At 42.8% G+C, this 19,383-nt stretch overlaps 1 protein-coding gene across 1 annotated transcript in view; it reads right to left on the bottom strand.

Annotated features, from left to right (window-relative positions):
• Positions 1-18,633, bottom strand: part of LOC115238954 (protein trachealess) — an 88,637-nt gene extending 70,004 nt beyond the window's left edge. Inside the window, 2 exon segments of the mRNA XM_029813195.1 lie at positions 1,474-1,506; positions 18,269-18,633. Of these exon segments, the coding sequence (XP_029669055.1) occupies positions 1,474-1,506; positions 18,269-18,564 (329 nt within the window). The 5' untranslated portion in view covers positions 18,565-18,633.
• Positions 18,634-19,383: the final 750 nt, after the last annotated feature.

Here is a 19,383-nt window from a genome sequence, read left to right as displayed (position 1 = left end):
GAAACGCCGGATAATCTTACGTTGGCGATTATGAATAATATAATTAACATTTCGTTCTCTCTCTTAACAACGCTGTTAGTAGGAACGAAAACGGGCACATTACGGGCTTAAGAGCCCGCGATGGACACTCGGGTAGGATGGGGCACCCGGTTTAAAATTGTAGGGAACCGACGCGAGGTGGATGTACCCACGATATAAATGCTGATCAATCAAGGCGAACGGAGCATTTAATCGATACTTCAATAATTATCAACCTGCTGCGGACGAGTTTCGCAGATAACCCTTATGCATTTTTCACCATAGTGCTTCTTTTCTTTATTGATCAATCGCTCCTGCTTAATAATCGTCGGCTTAAAATATAATTTATATCACGAAAAGAATGCTCTTTTTTTCTCAAATGATCGCCGTACGCTAGTCGAGATAATATTTTCTACATGTTTCTCGATATCACCCTCTATTCACTGATATTAATTTATACACAATACAAGTACGATATCTCGGTAATGATGCATAATGCGGCGGAGATGCTTCATTAATTTCAACGCGTTCGAATGACGGCGCGAGATTTTTCATACAGGATGATTACGAGTGACATGTTGAAAATTCGCGAGGGACAGAGAAGGAGAATGCACAGACGCGATAACGTGTTATTAATTGTGTTATGTTGTTTGCAATTAGTGTGAAATCGCTTAGAGTTAATTACAGCGATACCACGCGTTCGGCTCTCGCCGTCATTAATTATATATACTTCTCTTCGCGCAACGTGATTATGCATAATAGTTTGTCCTCGGATACGTTTTTCGGATACGATCATACTCGTGGATCGCGATAAATACTATCATAAGATATTAACATCTTCTCGTTGCTGTGGTTTTATGTTAAATAATTTTTTTTTTTAATTTCGCGGACGGATTTTTAGAATAATATCGTTTCTCTTTGAAGGGAACGTAAATTTAAAACGAGTAGCAAAGTGTATTTCGTTTAGAAGTCACCGTTTTCGTACGCCCGGTCCAGTATGCGTACACGCGTGTGTGCGTTTATATATGTACGGTGGTCCGTGAAACGGCCTCGTGTGCCGGCTCTGTTCGTTCGTCACTCGAGAGTTGATTTATATCCTTAGGTAAGAACCTCGTGCCAGACCTCGATGCCTCTCGCTCGTTGCTTCTGCGTGCGCGCCGCAGCGCTCGCTTTGAACAATGGAATTGCGTCGCGACGTCGATCTCTCTGTATCAATCACCTCGCCGGATCTTTTATATCCTTAGCCTCCGTTTATCGAAAGTTACCTGTTCCTTTCCGTGTAACTTCGCCTTGTATTATTAGATCGTTTTTTCCGACGCGTAACGCATACCGCCCGCTTATCAATAAATGTATAAGGATTGTGAGCTTTCGTTCATTAATTTACACCGATAAGCAAAAATACATAAATGACACACACATATACGGTACGAATATATATATAATAAAATTTCTTACCTCTCCGTCCAGCAGAGCGCATCATCTCGATATCTGGAAACAGAAATAATTTTTTTAAGTTTATTTCTACATTATAATATCGATCTCGTCAACTAATTTTTTTTTTAAGATAATAATTTTTCTTAAAATTTAATAGCAATTTCTTTCTTTGTGATTCGGATTTTTTCAAGTCAGATGTGTGTCGTTTCGCGATATCGTTCTCTAGCAAATCCAGTCAAAGTTGACACTTGTATAAGTATTACTAATTCGTCGCGGTGCGCGATCAGCATTGCCCCTCTTATACTCAACTCCGGAATCCAAATCCCGTGTCGCAGCTTACAGGAAAAAGCTTTTATATGAAAGCTCGGCTAGAAATAAGATCTTAGCCGTCGTAAATTGCGCGCGAACCTAATCTTGCGGTTGAATGGTGCCACGTTCCGACTCCGGGCCCTCCTTTCTATTCTTCTTCGTTGAATGCCATAAATTTGACAAAAAAATAAAATAAAATAAAATAAAATAAAATTTATAAACTTTATCCATCAAAATAGACCGATCGGCGGTTGCACACACACATATATATATTGAATAGGCGAGAATTTTAAATTAGATTTTTGTCGTGATTAAACTTTTAAGCACCGAAACTCCTAGCATCGCGTTATCTTCGATGTAGCTCGCGGTAGAAAGTCACGAACCCCAACAGACGTCGACATCGAGGGATCGAGTTCGCGGCCAGCGAGAACTGATGAATCAGAAGGAAACGCGCGCGAAAGTGGGGCCTGTCAACGCGACATGATTTAAAGCCAAATATTACGACAGAACGCGCATTCCGGCGACGAAGTCGTCTCCCCGGGCCAAGCGGGGGCGAGTCGAGGGTCGTGAGCGACAACGGAGGGATGAGCCCGTAAGTCGTGCAGATATGTCGGCCACGGTTTATTACCGGGATGGCGGTATGGTCGGGGATCGGGGGTGGAGGAACATTGATTTAATGCGGGAGTAATTGGGCGACCGGACGTCTCTATGAGCGCCCGCCACCTTCCACCGCTAATGCGTTCCCGCCCTTCTAACCTTTGGGCTAACCACCGTGCGAGCGAGCCAGCGAGCGTGCTATGGTTTCTTTACCTTCCCTCTCTCTCTCTCTCTCTCTCTCTCTCTCTTTCTCTTGCCACCCTATCTCCTTCCTCCACCCGCGTGGTGGAACGTGAGAAAGACGAACGCTTTATTACTGCTTTTATTGCTCGACGAGTTTTAGCCGCGCGTACCGCAGGTTGGATCGGCTTATGGCGCTTATTAAACTTTGATGTCACCAAATCGCTCTTTCACTCTCGTCTGCCTTTCCTCCACGCTATCGTCATGGCACGCAAACGTACGTAAAAGTGATGAGGGGGAGGAGGTGAACAACACGATAATTTTATTAGAATTCAAATTTTATCGCGGTGCTTTTATCAATAGGATCGGCAAATTGTGAATCGAATATATATTTTGTTTGTATATACAAAGAGCGATAAATAATTTCTTTACATAATCTTTTTTTTTTCATATAATTATCGCTGAATGAAATAATCGGTTAGATGAGTCGCGCCATAAATTTTTATCTTGATTATATTAGTTATTAATTTTTCAATTACGTAACACCAGAGAGAAATTGAGTTAGAACCACGCATTGCGGAGTGTCAACTCGACCTGTCATAATTAGCCGTGTTACTTAAGCACACATATAACATTGGAGCGCGCGCGCGCGTGTGTACTTATAACCACCTAGCAGTAAGTTAACGGTCATTATAGTCAATCCCGTTTATCCTCCTCATCGCGTGCGGGAAATTAAAGGGTGCGTCTCGAGATTTGTGCTCGTAATGTGGCCAATGAAACCTGCCAGGTGTTGAGATTTTATTAACGCGAACCCGCTCCGAACTTGCCGGCCGTGCAGGCGGAATGCAAATGTTTACTCCGATATCGTAACGTGAGATATTATCGTTTCGAGACTTCTCGCAAATATTTCCTCGCGAGAAATATATATGATAAGAGACATTTTCAGCCGGAAATACAATCGGGGGGAGACTTTTCTCCGTCTGCCACAAATCTTCCCCGATACGATATTAGAGAAGAAATTTCTCACGCGGGTGTGTTTCCCGTATTTCGCGAGATAGGACGAACGAGTTGGAAAGATTCCGAAGCGAAGCGGAGCCGCCTCTCATCCGCCTTCGTCGCGCCATGTGTCGCTAAGGTCGCCAAGAGAATCACGCGGGGATGCTTTCTCCGGTTCTCTCGCGCAACGAGGGACCGCAAACGTGCTCTACGACACTAGTCATAATACGTGGACCGGGGGCAGAGACTCACACACATGGTGCGATCACGTCGAACGGGCGCTCCCTCTCTCTACCCCTCGGTGTAAAGTTAAACTTTGGATACACCGGCTGTGCGAAATGTCTATCCCGGGCATTGCGATGGTCCGCTTTCTGATCGGGCTCGCGCGCCCGCTAGTTTTCAACAACGCTGATAAGGAACGCGAGTAGTTGAATTTCGCTCAAATAACTAACGTCTTTCTTTTTAATCGATGATATTAGACACTTTGTTATGCATGTGTGTAAAGTAATTCCGGAATGATGGACAGCTGATTGAGATGGACCAAGACCTGAATTTTTAAAATTTCGTCGACAAATAGCATTATTCGTACGTTAATGTTTTAACTACGTTTTTCAATACCGTCAAGCTTGTATTATAAAGTTATTATATATAAAGTTTGTAATCATAATTTAAATTAAACAAAATGTTAAAATTTTTCATTAACAAAAAGAGAAGTTTAAAAAGAGGCATTTTTACATTATATTTTTTATATAGTATATATCACTAAATTGAATCTATTAAAATATTTTTCTACTTCGTTATATCGACTTGTCGTTTCTCTCTGTTATTTTGTGAAAATAGTTTCATGTTTTATCTCATAAAGCATTTCTCGTTTTAAATTCTCGTTGTGCTAAGTTTGAGAAGCAGTGTTTGCAGCGAGTCACAAGTGAGCAAGGTGGAAGCGAACGTTAACAAATACTATTTTCGCATTAGCGAACGGAACTCGAATAAAGCGAAACTTTTTTACAGAGGAGACGGTAGTGCCGTTCGTACGTCGTAAGTCATACTCGATGGAACTTTAATTCGGATCACGAGTGAAAAGCTTCCGAATCCAGTAAGTCGTGAAATATTACGTTAAATCGATGGTGAGCGCGTCGAAAGTGCCGTTTGAATTATAATCGCGGGCAACGGTACCTACATAACGCGATTCGCATAATTTTCCCATCGACGAAAATTCTCGACGCGTCGCGTCTTTTATCGTTCAAATCTACGAAATTCACTCCAGCTGTCAAAAAATCTGGACCATAATTTCTGTCTCGGCGGGACAAATGAAAGTTTGGCTCGGCGAAGAGTATACGCTTTTGTCGATGAACAAATCGAGTGATCCGAACGATGGTTACGTATCCTCGGAGCTGTTGCCGGGAAAAAAGTTTGAGTCCCTCGCGGGACAGCACCCCGGTGCGGAGCGGAGCGGAGCGAAGCCGCTGGCGGGTTCAGTGCACCATCGTCATCGTCGTCGTCTTCGTCGTCGTCGTCTCTCGACTCGTTTCGGTATACCTATATGCAGGCACGACCTACGTTCCAGCGGAACGGCGAGCGGGTAGCATAGCTGGCGCATTATCACATACGTTAAGTTTTTCTCCCTCTATTGGCCCAGAACGGGGACACGAAAAACGACTGATTAATCGAACCAACACGGGAACATTCTTGCCCTGGGATATATAAAAAGAGACAGAGAGATAGGAAGAGAGGAACGAAAGAAAGAGAGAGAGAGAGAGAGAGAGAGAGAACCAGTAGAGTAGTGGCGGGGCGACAGCCTGCCCACCACACCCTACATTCGCGCATCTGCGTCCGCGGACGGAGAGAGGAGCGGAACAACGAGAGAAAAAGTCCCTCGCCGCGGTATACCATCGCGGGGAGTTCCACCGATCTCTTTCGTCTTCGACGAAAACCGGAATGCGCGTTTCTTAGCGCGGTCGAGATATGTTCCGAACTTACAATTAACGCGGCGCGATAGCGTACGAAGAAGGGCAAAAAACGCGGCTCGTAATGCGAGCGTACGTTAAGTACACATTACGTCGCCCCGTGTATAACGCCTAATTTGGGAGGGATATCTCCCGCGCGACTCTTTTTCATCTTACGATAATTGCCGAGATATCACAGATCGAGATACAATCTCGTTAGTTTGACTTGTCAGAATTACTTTTCCTCGTGTTTTTCTCACGTGCGTAAGTTGAACCGCGCATCGTCGCATTCTGATCGTCTGTTTACATATCTGTGACGTCAAGAGAGGGGGTTGAGCGATATAAAATAAAACAAGTATTCTTTATACATTTGTTTTACAGGGTAATGGTTATATTTCGCGCACGCTACTCCGTTACGGTTATTTAAAATGAGCGGCTTTACATCGTAACGCGACAAGATTTATATCTTGTTAACGGCTTGCGCGTTTATTATCGGGTTGCAAGGGGGAATGGGTGTTCGGACAAGCCAAAAAGATAACAAAGGTTAAAGGTTGCGTTACTTGAAAGGCTACACGGGAACAACGACATGTAAGAAGGAATCGAGCAACAACAAAAAAATTGTAAGGGGGGAAGGAGGATATTACGTCTTACATACTACCGTTCTCCCGTGGATAATTTCGACGATGTTACGAAAGCTAAGTCGTTGCAGCCGTAATGCAAGGTGTTATGTTGTCGCGTCGAGTTGTAAAATTCAATCTGTTAACTTCTGATCGATTCTCTCGTTGCCGGGATCATATATTATAAGTTTTAATATTAAATTCCAAACCTCACGTGTAATAGTTTTCACTTAGCTTCCACTTTCGCTGCTTCGCTTTTTTTTTTACTCGTCGAGTTTCGTTAAAGTCGCGAAACGCGTACATAAATCTGCCGAGTTTATCTTTAAACCTGATTTTACTTGTGCATGCGAAAAAAAATTTTTTTAATAAAAGTGGCATTAATAGGATAATATTGTGGATCTCGTAGCATAAGTACAGGGTACATTTGATACATTTTCAATATTTTAGTATATTTAAAGTTTATGTGTGGACATTGTGTTTATATAATTTTATTTATTCATATATGATATAGATTTTTATTTTATTCTGAAAACTAAAAAAGTTGTATATACTAAATATATTTTATAAAGAATCTAGATTTTTTGACTGAATTGATAGAGAATCTGCAGTAAAATAAAATAAAGATTCTGATATCTATATAGCTTATGAAATATTATAAAATACCAGCTAAATCTAAAATTTTTATATTTATATTAAAATATATGTCGAGATGTGCCTAAATTATCTTTAGCCTTCAAAAAATTTGTCTGCGAGCTATGTACTTTTGCGAAGCTCGTGACTCAGAGTACCGTGATGCGGACGAGACGCATAAAAATCGGAAATTGGTCAGGAAGGCGAAGAGGAAGGTGCGGATGATGCCGTAGCATCTCGTTCGTAACGCCGAGATATCGGGGCGAGAGGTGTCGCTGGGTTTAAATAGAAGCTTCGGGAGTCGCGCGAGTGGCAAAAAAGGCGTTTGGAAAAACACGAGATTTCAATTAAAGCGACAAGCTTAGTAATGAGACACTCTGGATTTATTGGTTCGAAAACCGTGGCGCCTAAGTGTCTGCGTGTGGTGTCCGCTCGCTCGGAAGCACGCGCGTATTAAGCGTATGCGTACGTGCGTGCGTGCATGCATGCGTGCGTGCGTGCACGCGCGCGTGGCCGAGGCTTAGGGGAGCTCCGTCGCGAATCTACGATACGCTCGCAGAACCGGCTCATTTGCATCCGATCGAAATTCGTTACTCTTTCGCGAGATAATCGTATCGTCTTGAGACCGTTTGCTGTCTTCCGATTCAGATCCGACATGTTTGCTGCTAGTATGGATTTAGAAATCGCTTGAAATAGATCGATTTCGGGGAGACATTTTGTCTCGAGAAATATATATATATATATGTGTGCACATATAATTTATTAAGGGAAAAACTTTGAATCAAACCGACAATAAATTTATTTTCCACACCAAGTTTTAAAAAGTAAAATACGTGCGAGTCACACAACTCTATAAATAATGAATATATAACGATTTGTTACGCGGCAAAGAAAAGAGGAGATTGTGATATTAGCGCGAAACATCCAAGTGCGAAAAAAGCCTCAGTGCGATTAATGGTTCAGAACATTGTGTGTTGTCTCGTAAATATTCTCCACCGTACGTAAAAGAATTCGTACCACATAATCGGGGAAATTATATACGTCATCGTCTTTACATTAACGTGGCGTTTTCATCTGGAGCCCCGCTTATTTCTTCACGGTGCATCGATTAACAAGCTTCTTATCTCGTTTAAGGATTTTTATGGCAAAAGTTATGGCTAGAGTATCGTTGTCAGTGGAAGAAGACGAAGGGAGAGAGAGAGAGAGAGAGAGAGAGCAAGGGGAGGGAGGGATGGATGTATCGTCGGCAAACGCGTCTTAAAGACACCGATCCCGGAGTAATCGTCTTTCGTTGCCCGGGCCCCGATAAAAACGCCACGATACGAATCGGCGCGGCGGTTCACCGGCGATTAGCTTCGGGCTACGAATCTCTCGTCCCACATTATATCGTGTAATTTTTATCGAATCTCCAATATGATCTCAGTGCCTATATCGTAGAAATTATGCACGAAGCTTATCATCATTTATATCCCTCGTGAGCTTATCGATTGCCGCGCTCAACGATGACCATTTCGCGAAAATACTGGTATCCGCACGGTTTTTCTGCCGCGCTTCGAACGAGTATCGCACTCGAGAGTAAATTGAAACGTAATCTCATCAAACTCCCGACTTTTTTTTCCGACGTCGTTATTATCTCGTTATACGCCTATTAGAGACACGCGTGCGTTTATTTTTAGTTATGCAGCTAAAGAGCGCGCGTACAACGGCTAATCGCGAATCCATATCTAGCGATTTGTCGTCTCTTCCGTTGCGGATGAGACGTGCTTTCGTCCGAATTACTGCGAACGCCAAAGAGTGATTCCAAAGAGCCAGCGGACTACCCGCTGTGGGCCCGTCGCAGCTCCGTCCCGTTACGCAGTGGTGGCACTGCGTATGGGAGTCTTTCTTTTACAAGAACGAGTCTTCGTTCCCCGAAGGATCGGTGATTCGCCGATTAAATTGAAAACGGCAAAGCTAATTGCGCTACGTCTGTATTATTCATCGGATCCACCACCCGTGTTGGCTTCGGTATTTTATCAATGCGACGACTCGAACGATACCCGACGAAATCAAGAGAGAGAGAGAGAGAGAGAGAATGAGACTAAAAAAACATATATCATAAAATTTAAGATATAATTTAATAAAACTGTTGAAATTATTAGATATATATATTTAAATCTCTTTCTCTCTCTCTCTCTCTCTCTCTCTCTCTCTCTGAATTGTCAGTTTTTAAATAGATGTATTATACTCTTGTTATAAAATATATATGTCAAAGGTGCGTTTTTACATCACAATTAAATCGGCTTTACGTTTGCACCCGTACAATTATGTACGCGTACGTACCGACGATAATAGATGGTATGTCCCGTCGACGTGTAATGCCGCCCACGTGGTCACTTGACCTCCCTACGCCTCCGTATCTCTTAGTTAACCTTATCAACTCGATTCAACTCGATTCTAACCGGTGCCGACTCAGAGTTTGCTAGCGCGTAACTGACATATAGGCGACACACGAACGACACACGTATTTTTTTCTTCTTCTTATTCTCTCTCTATAACATCATTAATTTCGAATACATTGAACGATACAATGTGAACAATTATTAATTTAATATTCTAAAAAACCTTAGAATTCACTCTCGTATTATTATTTAAATATGAGCTTGTACGCGGATCTTTATAAATGTCATATGTTATATAGAGATATCGAACCTAATGATTTATTCGGTAAAAAATATTTCATTATAAATTACTTTAAGATAAAAGTATATCGTCGCGCGGTCTAGATATCGTAGATACGCAAAATGCGAGGATCCCACTCGCGTGCACCCACCCTCCGTACAGAGGTCGAAGGGTCGTGTATCGATCTAATAGTAATGAGCTCGAGATGCCGGCGTGTCGGTAGATTTTGAAATATACATTATGCGGGGATTATGGTTATGCATGCGGGAAAGGCGCTGAGAGTATTTTTCTTTTGATATACCCTTCTCGCGCCCGCGGAGCATCTTCGCAGCGGCGACGGATGAGATTTGAATAAAAGTATCCGGCACGGCGGTGGCCCCGCTCCTCTCCTCTCCTCCTCGCGTCGCGAGTCGCCCCGTTGGGGCTTGATTCGCTAGCTACTTTTTACAACTGCGCGGTCTCATTAAATATGTATAGATTCGCGCCCCGCGCACGTTCCCCCAATTCTTCGTCCCCCGCCTACCCCCACCTCCGATGATATAACCGCATCAGCGATTACTAGAAACATATGTTTTAAAGATTACGTGCAACCGAATACTGCTTTACTTATATTACTTTATTCATGTTTTCGATGAGCACGTTCGAGATTTTTTATGTGGTCAATATCATTAAAAAGAAATTAATTATGAAGAGTACTAAGGACATGTTTGTTTATAAATTTTCCGAATGAACGATAAAGAGAGGTTTTATCGGCTACGCGAAGCGCAAACGGCGCTTCGAAGGATAACGACTTCTGATCTATGTACTCTAATCCTAGTCCATCCCCTCGGGTCTGCGTGACCCGGATTAAACTATAGGCTCGGTATCGACATCGGTCTCTCTCAAGGAGGCTACTGGTGTTCGAATACCAGTTAATCGCGGGAAGTGGTCTAGCGTAACCATTGATATTTTCATACTGCCCGCGGCTGATCGTAGACCCGACATTAGTCGCATAGTCGATTTTAACGCGTTATCCAGGTAGCGAAGCTACAATTTCGCGTAACTCGCTCAGGCTTAAGTAAAGATACTATTAGACTGATAAATCAGCGTGTTCTACCTCTCTCCTCCCCTGTTAGATGCGAAAATATTACGAAATAATTATAACAATTGTCAATATTTTATTGAAAATTATTTTTTCCAGGGATTGAGATAATGTATCGTGAAGTTTTAATCGCGAACATCCACGAATTAAGGAGCAATATCAGCGGTGGTTTCATTTCTTCACGGAACAAATCACCCGCAAGTTATCACCCTGAGAGTTCGACCCTTCCATTTAAAAAATGTAAATTCGTTAATGCAAGTAATGGGGGCGTGAAAATTTGTTCGCTCTCTCCCTGCCCGTCTCTCCATTTCTTTCTCTCTCTCTCTCTCTCTATCTTTTTCTCCTCGATTCTGCGCGCCGCACCCTATTACCTGAGACTATTATCCAATACAAAAAATCAAATAAAGTATGCTAAGTTACGCTTCGAAGACTTTGGGGAGCTCGAAACTGCCGAGGGGTCGTAGAAACATTTTTTTTACTCCGTTCCCCCACGTATAGCGTCAACACCCGCGCTTTCGGCTTCTAGTCGCGCCGTTTCTTCGTCGCCTATTAACTTCCAACAGGCTGTAACAATGAGACGTCGCCGAAACTTTTCTCGCGATTTATTGTTACGTCACCGACGTTCGCTTCGAAAGAAATTCAACCTTCCAATTTGATCGCTTCGATTGTCTCGCGACTCGAATGCATTTTTTTTTATTTCGAAAGAAATATATTATCTTATATATTTACTTTTATCGTTTTTTTTTTTTTTATTGTTGTTGTGGAAAAAACGACTATTTCTAATGAGATGCATTCCGAAGAGAGAGGTCAGGAAGAGAGAGATCGTATTCTGGTATATTTCCGTGATTTAATGACCGTACGTACCGTAAAACCGTACGGTAAGCCCGCGTTAAAGCCCCGAGGTTCGTGATGTTGCAAATTGCATAAGATCGAGCGTAAGCTGAACGTATACCGTTTGTGGCTCGTCCGACGAGCAGAACCGACGTCGGCACGGCGGTGGTGGCGGTGGTGGCGGCGGCGGTATCAGTAGCCTGTTCTTATCCGCTCTGATCCGCATCTACATTATTAAACTTGATTGGAGGCCAGGCCAATTCCCGCGCGAAAACGACTTATTGCAGCGTGGCGCAGTGTGTCTGGACGTTAGACCATTATATAGGAAAGTGCTGTTTAACGATTCGAAAAAATTCAAGTTAAAGCTCGATAATGGAAGAACGTCGCCTGTTTTCGAACATCCAAGTAATTATTATTATTAATCTTTTTTTTTGCAATTACGAGATATTTTCGTAAGAGGAATATCCATTATCCATAAGAGAACGCAGTTTTCTCTCTTGAGATTATTTTTATTAGAGCAACGTGATACGTGTGAATATTACAGCTAGGGTAAATAAATCGTTATCGCACTTTCTAAAAATGACATACATGATGTATACGATACACAGTCACAGGCGCGAAAATCGCGTTAGATATCTATCCTAGGCATTAGTTGCATAAGAGAGTGTAATAAGTTTCACGTAATGCGGACGCAAAAAGATCACGAGTCGACGCCTGGGAAATACAACGCAAGAGAGAATCTGAAAAAGCGCCGTTTTACGCTTCAGGTAATATCGTCGAATATAATGGAATGCGCGTCGATCGACGGCTGTACAGTCAGTTTGCGCGGGACGAATAAAATCTCGATCGTTGTGCAAGAAAATCGAGCAATCCAATCTCTCTCTCTCTCTCTCTCTCTTACATACACACGTTGTTTTAACGATGACGAACGAAAAAGTTGGAACAAATCGTCGTCTTGCGTTCGAACGGACGAACGTAATAAATCGTTGAATGAAAATGCGCGGCGCGGACGTGTTCGCGAAAAGGATCGATGGGAAGAATAGGAAATGATTTTTCGAATAAGCTGTGTGTGTAATTGCTTTTTCGAGTGGGACGCGCGTCCCGCCAGCGTTAAATGAAGTTCTCATAAAGAACTCGCGCGCGCGAGTATATCGCCATGCTAAATTCCGTACCGCGTGGCGGCCTTGATACACCGAATGCATTGAAATAAAACGTATCAAAGAGTAGCGTGCAAAATGTCGGGCTCACCTCCCTCTCCCTCACTCCATCGCTTTTTTCAATGGGCGTTTTTCAAACTAATTAAAGTGGATATTAAATCACTTCTGCGCCACACACACATACACACACCTTCGCTGATGTACGACCTATTAATTAACGTTTCCGATGCTATAGAATATCGCGTGATATCTCGGAAAGAGATTTCCGAAATATCTTCTTGATTGTAAATCGTTACATGAATTTCGCTACGGGATAAGAAATATGAAAATTGCTACAATAATACTTATAAAATAGAACATGAATATATTATAATGGAGGGAAGAGGGTCATACTTTCCGAGTGTGTTTTACTCGCTCCAGCGAAATATTTGACGCATAGTACCATCATAGGAGAGAACACGTATTAAGTCTATAAACGTGCTTATAACTAATAATCGTTCCAGGATTGGCAAGATAATATAAGCTGATGGGGAAGAAAAAAAAGAAGGCAAAAGAAACGTCTAACGCCGGTGGAATTCGCTGGCTAAAGAAGGTTGAAAAGGATTAAAAGAACAAAGCTTGTCCTCGTGTGCTTTTTACGTCGCACAAACGGGTTGCGTACGATCGACGCGCGACCCGATCATTACCGCGAGCGTATTATATAAAAATCTTTCTCGTGGAGAGAGAAGAGATTATCGTTTCTTTCATCGCGTTTTTCTCGATCGATACAATTCTGGTGATGATACGTGCTCGCTAAAAGCATCACAATCAATTTTTTGGAAATATTATTAAAGTCATATCTCTCTATATATATATATATATATGTGTGTGTGTGTGTGTGTGTGTGTGTGTGTGTGTGTGTGTGTATATGTAGAGCCTCACGGTGCTCGTTTTAAGCTCGCACGAGCGAGCGAGCGCGTCGGGTGACGTCGCGCACGAGACGGACGACGGTGTGCGCGGTTTTAGCGAGCGAAGAAGAGGCGAGAGAGACAGGAGAAAGAGCGAGGAAGGAACAGAGGGCCTCGGGCGAGTTGTATAATATGAACGCGCCGCGCCGGAGTTTCGGCAGGCTATAATCAATTCTGATTGCAGTCCAGCGGATCGCAGCGCGATCCACTGGCCGATAGCCGAGAAAAAAGTCAGCGCTTCCAACTACCGGGCTGCCACGGTGGTATAGCCGAAGAAGCAAGGGAGGACGCGAAGGGACAGAGATAAAGTAAAGGGAATAAGGAGAGAGGGATGGCGCGCGAAAGAGACACGGAGCGGTATCGGAGAGTAAAAAAGGGGGGAGTGTATAAAAGCGAGGGAGAAACCGGTGAAACCGAGAGGGAGACAGGGGAGAGATACGGGTGGGTGGTTGGAGGAGAGAAAACACGGAGAAGAAACGAGTTTTCGACACGAGTTCTCGGGGGTGCGAGTTAATCTCGACGTTGCAATCGTCTATGAAATTCGTCTACGAGTCGAGCGGGCGAATAAAAACACGCAACACCGAGTTATATATCGATGGGTCCGCGATCTCTGATTCCGAGACAAGCATCACGCATCGACCGAAGGCGATCCCAAACAGTCACATTGTCGTTCTTCGCCTTGGCTTGCTTTCTTTTCTATTCAAGATCAATCTCTTCGCGCAATCCGCAGCTTTTATGCTGTAACGCGTCGCGAATTACTTTATACATACAAAATTAGCGAGAGCAACGATATCGTACTCGAATTAAGTGCTCTAGAGTCTCGTATGCGTAAGGGTTCCGTAAGGGCAAAGACCTCGCGCTAAACTATGCATGCCTCTGGCCTCGGATCCAATCAGGGTTAGAGGCAATGTGTTGTCCCGTCGAGAGAGAAAGAAAGAGAAAGAGAGCTTCGAGATATTTAAACTTCCGTACTGGGAAAGAGCTTTTAAAATGAAAGATAAAGTAACGAGAATTCTTCTTCAAGATTTACCGTTTCTAATCACTCGACATTATACTTGTCAAAATCGTCCAACTTATTAAAAATGAATGTACTCGACAGAAATGTTTGAAAGGACGGATGCTGTGGTTGTCTGTCGCGATCAATCTAGGAAGACGCGCGCGAGATAAAATTCCTGACGATATAAGAGGGGGAAAAAAAAAGCCAGAAATCCACACATCGGTGGCGGATATGTAATGTGCGAGTAACTCCGGCAACAACCTTGACTCGCCGCAAGCCATACTCGCGCGCGCTTCTTATAATCCCTTGTGTTCGCGCGCGTCCGGCCCCATTAGTAGTTGGCTGACCCATCATTCAATAACGCTCTCAATGTCTGTGCGACCGTGTCTCTCCGTGTCTTCGGACACACGCGTATGCGTGACGCGGCGATAATTAGGCCGAGTTTCCGCGCGAGGATAAATGCGGAAAGGCATCCTTCGCGGCCCCTCCCACTCCCCCGTACAATTTTTTAAATTAATTCTAATTTATATATACAATATCTAATTTTGTCTCTCCATATTTGCGATTAATTATAAAGTTAAATGTGTAACGAGAGTATTGTTTTTTTTTTTTTTTTTTATAAGATCTTAACGAGATACTTTGTTATCATCGCTTCGCCATATAGTGAGCGAAATTTTGATACAAAGTTATGTCATGGAATAACAGTGTGCGAATGTCAATGTACTCTAGGGGAGCCTGTCAATGTTAAAACGAGTGTCATTGAGATGCTGCGTGTATACGATTTAATCCAAGTGTTATGTCTACGAATGAATAATTCGTGTCAGAATTATATACATCGAGAGATTACGATATTAAATATTATCATTGATACAAAACATAACATGCGCATGCTGGCACATTTTGCGATAATGAATTCTTTATTACTTTCCGATACTAATTTTGTAAGCATATGACAATCTTCTCAAATGACTTTTTTGATAAAGTCATAAGATACATACACTTTATATTGATTGGCATTAATTTTTATATAAATGATATATAACATTATACAAATTATATTACAAATACATATATATATGCATCAGAGCTCAAGAGCAGGCAGATGACGGATGCGTATTTATTCAATTCCAAATTAATGAGCAGCATTGACCGAGGGAGACACTCGTATTTTTTTGTCGTGAAAAAAGTTCGAAACAAGTAAAGAGTTTCTAAAGAATCAATGCAAATACCGTATACTCTTTCGTAACAAATGATTCGGAACGGCCGCTAACGCTCGACTCGACAAGCAAATGCTACTTCTTATTCATATCGATGCCAATCGGCGTCAAATGCTACACGATCGTTTATGTTAAATTATCATCTCTGTGGTTTTACCGACCGTTTTACCAGAATTCCTGGAGCTGACAAACGCGTAGTAAGAAGACGATTTCCATAGACAAATTTTTCGAGAATCCATCCAAACCGGCATAATCACTATAACATACAATTATCATTCAATTTATACGTCTTTTTTTATGTATGTATATTCGTCTAGGATTATACAATTCGCCAGGATCGATTTCATAGCGCGTCATCGTGATAACACGCGACAGGTCGCGTGGTGCGATGTGAATCATTCGTGACATAATCGGTCAATGAATCGCGCTAGAACGGTCATCTATTAATTTCGCTACTCGAGAATGGAATCAAATGATAGAGTTAAAAATCACGGCGATCGAAAACACACTTCGTTGCCACTTTCTCAAGCGGCATCGCATGGGAGACAACGATACGTCAATGTCATTCACGCTGTGTGTCACTGCGTTACGTACCAGGTGTCCAAAAATTAAGATCCAAAATCGCGAAAACAAACAAAGATTTTTGTTATATGTAAGAGAGAAAGAGATAAAATTATATTTAAAAAAATTTGAAATAAATATCAATTTTCCTTTTTTCTCATTCTCTTACAAGTCATATCTACATTATATTCATCTAGTTATTACAACTATAATTTTTAATGTACGAATTAATTACGTCTGACGTGTGTCGCTTATTGAACTATAAATAAATATTATATATATATATATATGTAAAATTTATTTAGTTATGAAAAGAAAGAGTCTCCATATCGAGATTTAAAGGAAAGACCAACGCTACAAGACATATATACATATAAAAAAAAATTTTTAGTTTGTCTTTTCCCAAGATAAGAAATCGCTTAATTTTATTCAAGTACTGTGTACATTACGGATTTCGGGACACCCTTTACACGCTTTCTTCGTTACGATGACCGTTGTGATTATACGTTTTATAAATACAGAGCGACAGACGTTCCTACTAGTTGCTCCGACATCGAAAGCACGACAGACAGGATAATTGATAGCGGAATGCTAATAACTCGTACGAGGCAGGCATTATAATAAGTTTTTTGCCCGGCGTGTGCCCCGCATCTAGCGTATTCTCGCTCTCCTCGCGATATGTCACGAGTGTTCTTTCCGCTGCTTATTAGCACGTAATTTGCTTACTTCAGTATCAGCTTTGTCGGACACGATTAATCGACATACGAGATTTTTTATTTATACCATTCTTTCTTAGTTAGAGCGATACGAGTCTCCGTTTATCGATAAAAAATAATTTCAACACGCGTGTATGCGCTTGTTTAATATGTTAGATTAATAGCTACATATATTAATACTTGTACATTGTACGGATTAAAACTTATATTTCTTATACAAGATCGATCGATTTGTGATAGTATTAGATTTTTCGCGTAGAAATATATGTATGAGTGTTATGTGTGTGATTAGAAGAAAAATATATTTTTAGTTAAATATACAGAGGGAATAAACGCGATCAAAGAATCAAATTTAGCTAGACATATATGTACGCGAGCTTCGCGCGCGCATTTTCTCCGGATAGATTAATAATTACATGTGTTACGGAATGAAAAAATCTTAATACAATTTGCCAGGGTATTAAGCGCACGAAGAGTGTAATTACAAGATACTGTTCTTACGCGTTGCTTTCCTCCGAGTGATTATATATCGCGGGATATGGGCATGGAGAGTGTTAATAATTGCGGTGGACGATGGAAAGCGTATGTGTATCCGTATTAAGAAGGAATGACATTACCGTGTTTTGCGAAATGAGAGGTTTCGATATCATTAATCTCTTCGCGTTAGATTGGCATTTTTTATTTATATATATATATATGGACACATATTATATAATTTTTATTTAAAGTAATTTTTAAAATTCTCATCAACAGATTATCACGTCTTTACGTCAGATTATTTTAATTTTGCAAATTATAATCACAACAAAACAATGTGTGGATTTGTGGACGTCTCAACCAAGAGAGATATTAACAGAATACTTTACATATATATATGTAGATTAAAAAATATCTAGTACTTTTCCAAGTATTTGCTTAAAGTGGGTAAACATGGGAGTACTTCTCCAGCGAAGAAATATTTACTAGGCAAATATCTGAGAGGCTAAGACAAGCGACCTCTTCATTTGCCGATGCATCTGGACTGGACAGTAGATGCAACGGCATTAGGCTTCCCGTAATAAAGTTTTTGTCGTTCTTTTCAGTCTTTGAAGGCTACTCTCGACTGCATCAAAGTGCAAATACAATGTCATATATTTAAAGGAAATAAAACGCTTTTTTATCGGAGCTTTATTAAAGTTTGATCAGAATCGTGCAAATAATTCGTGAATATATTTAAAAATACGAAAAGAATAAACTTTATGATATCGTGTAAATTATTAAAGTTATAGCATCGTATACATTCTATTTTACTAAAATCATCGAGATTACAAAAATTAAGGAAGTCGCTCTTTTCTTTCCAAAGGGCGAGGAGAAAGCGCGCGCGTTCTGGTACTAACCTGGTAGGGAAATAGGGGAATCCCTGATGGACATGTAAGTCCATGGGCATCGCAGGATGAGCGGGCCCATGATGCGCCGCGGCAGGCACGTACTCGCCACCGGCCGACATGGGGGGCTGCATCATACCCGCGGCGGCGGCCGCGTGGTGACCCGCGAGCATGGCCCCCCAATGGAAACCAGGTGCGCCCGGCATCGCCGACGGATGCTCCAACTCGAGGGCACGGTGACTTCCGCCGGCACCACCGACGATACCACCCCCGGCTGCGCCTCCGGCACTTCCGCCTCCGCGGTGCATCCGCCACCCTTCCACCACGAATGTCGATGGTATCTCCGTCGTCTCGGTCGATCGCGCACTCTTTTCTTCCCTCTTTCTCTCTCTCTCTCTCTCTTTTCGATATAATTCACTCAAACGTTACTACTCACTTAAACACTGTGTGCGTGCCGCGTGTCACCCTCGCACCCTCACCCGCGCCCGTACCACCCGCGCCGGTACCCGGGATAGGCCGCCGGCGGCCTTCTCCCGTCGACGAACGGGAGGGCTTTTCGATTCGCCGCGGACCTCTCGACCGCCGCACCATCGACCACCGGTCCTTTAATCGCGCGTTACGCGGTACTCCCGTGGACGCTGCATGAGCACCATGCGGCGAGTCGCGGCGTGACAGCTGGTGACTCTGAGAACGGCGGCGACGCGACGACGGAGAACGCGACGACGACGACGACGGCGGCGGCGGCGGCGGCGGCGGCGCGACGGCGGATGCTGCGGGGGAGACAGGTGTCCGCGCCGTAGTAGCGTATCCTCTGGCGAGCCGCTGCAGCCGGACGGACCCGAACAGTGGCGCAGCCTTTAGCTCGGCCATGAATGACGCGCCGTATTCCGAGTTACTTGACGGAGGCGGAGCCTCGGCCTACTCGCGCCCACGTGACACCTCCCGCCTCCATTCCCTCTCCTCATCGGTATCCTCTTTCCTCCCCTCTCATCACCCTACAGACGACCCGCTTCACCCTCTCGCGACCACGTGCGCGCGCGCCCGAGTACGTTGTCTCCTCTCTTTCGGAGGTTGTTGTTTCCTTCCTCTGTTTGCATCCCTCTCCGCGGATCCATCGAATTCTCGCT

Source organism: Formica exsecta, unplaced genomic scaffold (genome assembly GCF_003651465.1).
Source record: "Formica exsecta isolate Colony F162 unplaced genomic scaffold, ASM365146v1 scaffold363, whole genome shotgun sequence".
Taxonomy (NCBI): Eukaryota; Metazoa; Arthropoda; class Insecta; order Hymenoptera; family Formicidae; genus Formica; species Formica exsecta.
Note: the sequence above shows the minus strand (reverse complement) of the source record. Positions and strands in the feature narration are given on the sequence as shown.